Source organism: Penaeus monodon, chromosome 21, assembly GCF_015228065.2.
Source record: "Penaeus monodon isolate SGIC_2016 chromosome 21, NSTDA_Pmon_1, whole genome shotgun sequence".
In the NCBI taxonomy this organism is placed as follows: domain Eukaryota; kingdom Metazoa; phylum Arthropoda; class Malacostraca; order Decapoda; family Penaeidae; genus Penaeus; species Penaeus monodon.
The window spans coordinates 44,926,178-44,927,064 of NC_051406.1; the positions used below are offsets into that span (position 1 = coordinate 44,926,178).

The 887-nt window shown below is 37.3% G+C and overlaps 1 protein-coding gene across 2 annotated transcripts in view; it reads left to right on the top strand.

The window, feature by feature from the left end:
• The window catches only part of LOC119586531 (solute carrier family 15 member 4-like), a gene marked incomplete at both ends in the record, with an annotated part of 12,243 nt that overhangs the window by 8,419 nt on the left and 2,937 nt on the right, over positions 1 to 887 (top strand). For both annotated transcript variants that reach the window (XM_037935284.1, XM_037935285.1), the window contains 2 exon segments: positions 5 to 121; positions 479 to 605. In XM_037935284.1, the coding sequence (XP_037791212.1) occupies positions 5 to 121; positions 479 to 605 (244 nt within the window).

Genomic DNA, 887 nt, shown 5'->3' on the forward strand with positions numbered 1-887 from the left:
ACAGATGGAAACTAGCTTTCAGGCCCAGGGGCTTCACATGCGCTTTTCCATCCACGGCGTGAACAGCAGCAATGAGTCGGCAGTGGAGGAAGAGCTCGAGATTGAGAGGACGAAATTCAGCGTATGGAACCTTTCTTGCTCCTTGTATCAGCCGATGATTCTAATGCCTTTAAGAAATGTCCATTATGTTGTATGATACAAGTATTTCAAACTACTTGGGACTTATTTTGTTGTTGCAATTTAAAGATTTCCAGTATGCAGCTAAGCATGAATATATTGGTTAATGATAGTTGTAAATGCTGAATGATTTTGTATATTTTAGAAAAGGGAATTTATATTACTTGTAGGCTGCTTTTATACTCCCTGAATATAGACTGTTTGTCAGAAATTTATGTGAATGGTAATCAGGTGGGTTGGGATGATTTATTTGCTCAAGAGGAAGGAATTATGATTTTTTTTTTTTTACATGCATTTGCAGATACCAGCGGCTTGGCTTACGCTCTTCAACCAGCTGTTCCTCATCGCAGCCATTCCAGTCCTTACCAGCTTCCTCTATCCTATTTTGGATAAGTCTGGTATCAGGGTGTCAATGCTGTTTAGAATAGGTACATTTGTATTTTGTACTTTCTTGGGCTGTTGATCGTGGTGGGTCATGCTAGAACACGTCTAGCGCAGTCAAATGATGTGGGGTTATTAACTCATAATTATGAAGTACAGTTGAAGTCAGTTACTTAATAGTTTAAGTTGTCTGTTTAGCTAAATTTGCATCTTTCTGTTTTTAGGAATTGTCACCAATTGTGTACTGAATCTTGATTTGCTTTTGCCCTTCTATTTTCATTTAAAGGAGAGTTATGTTAGGATTCACCATTAATAAATATTTTGTATTT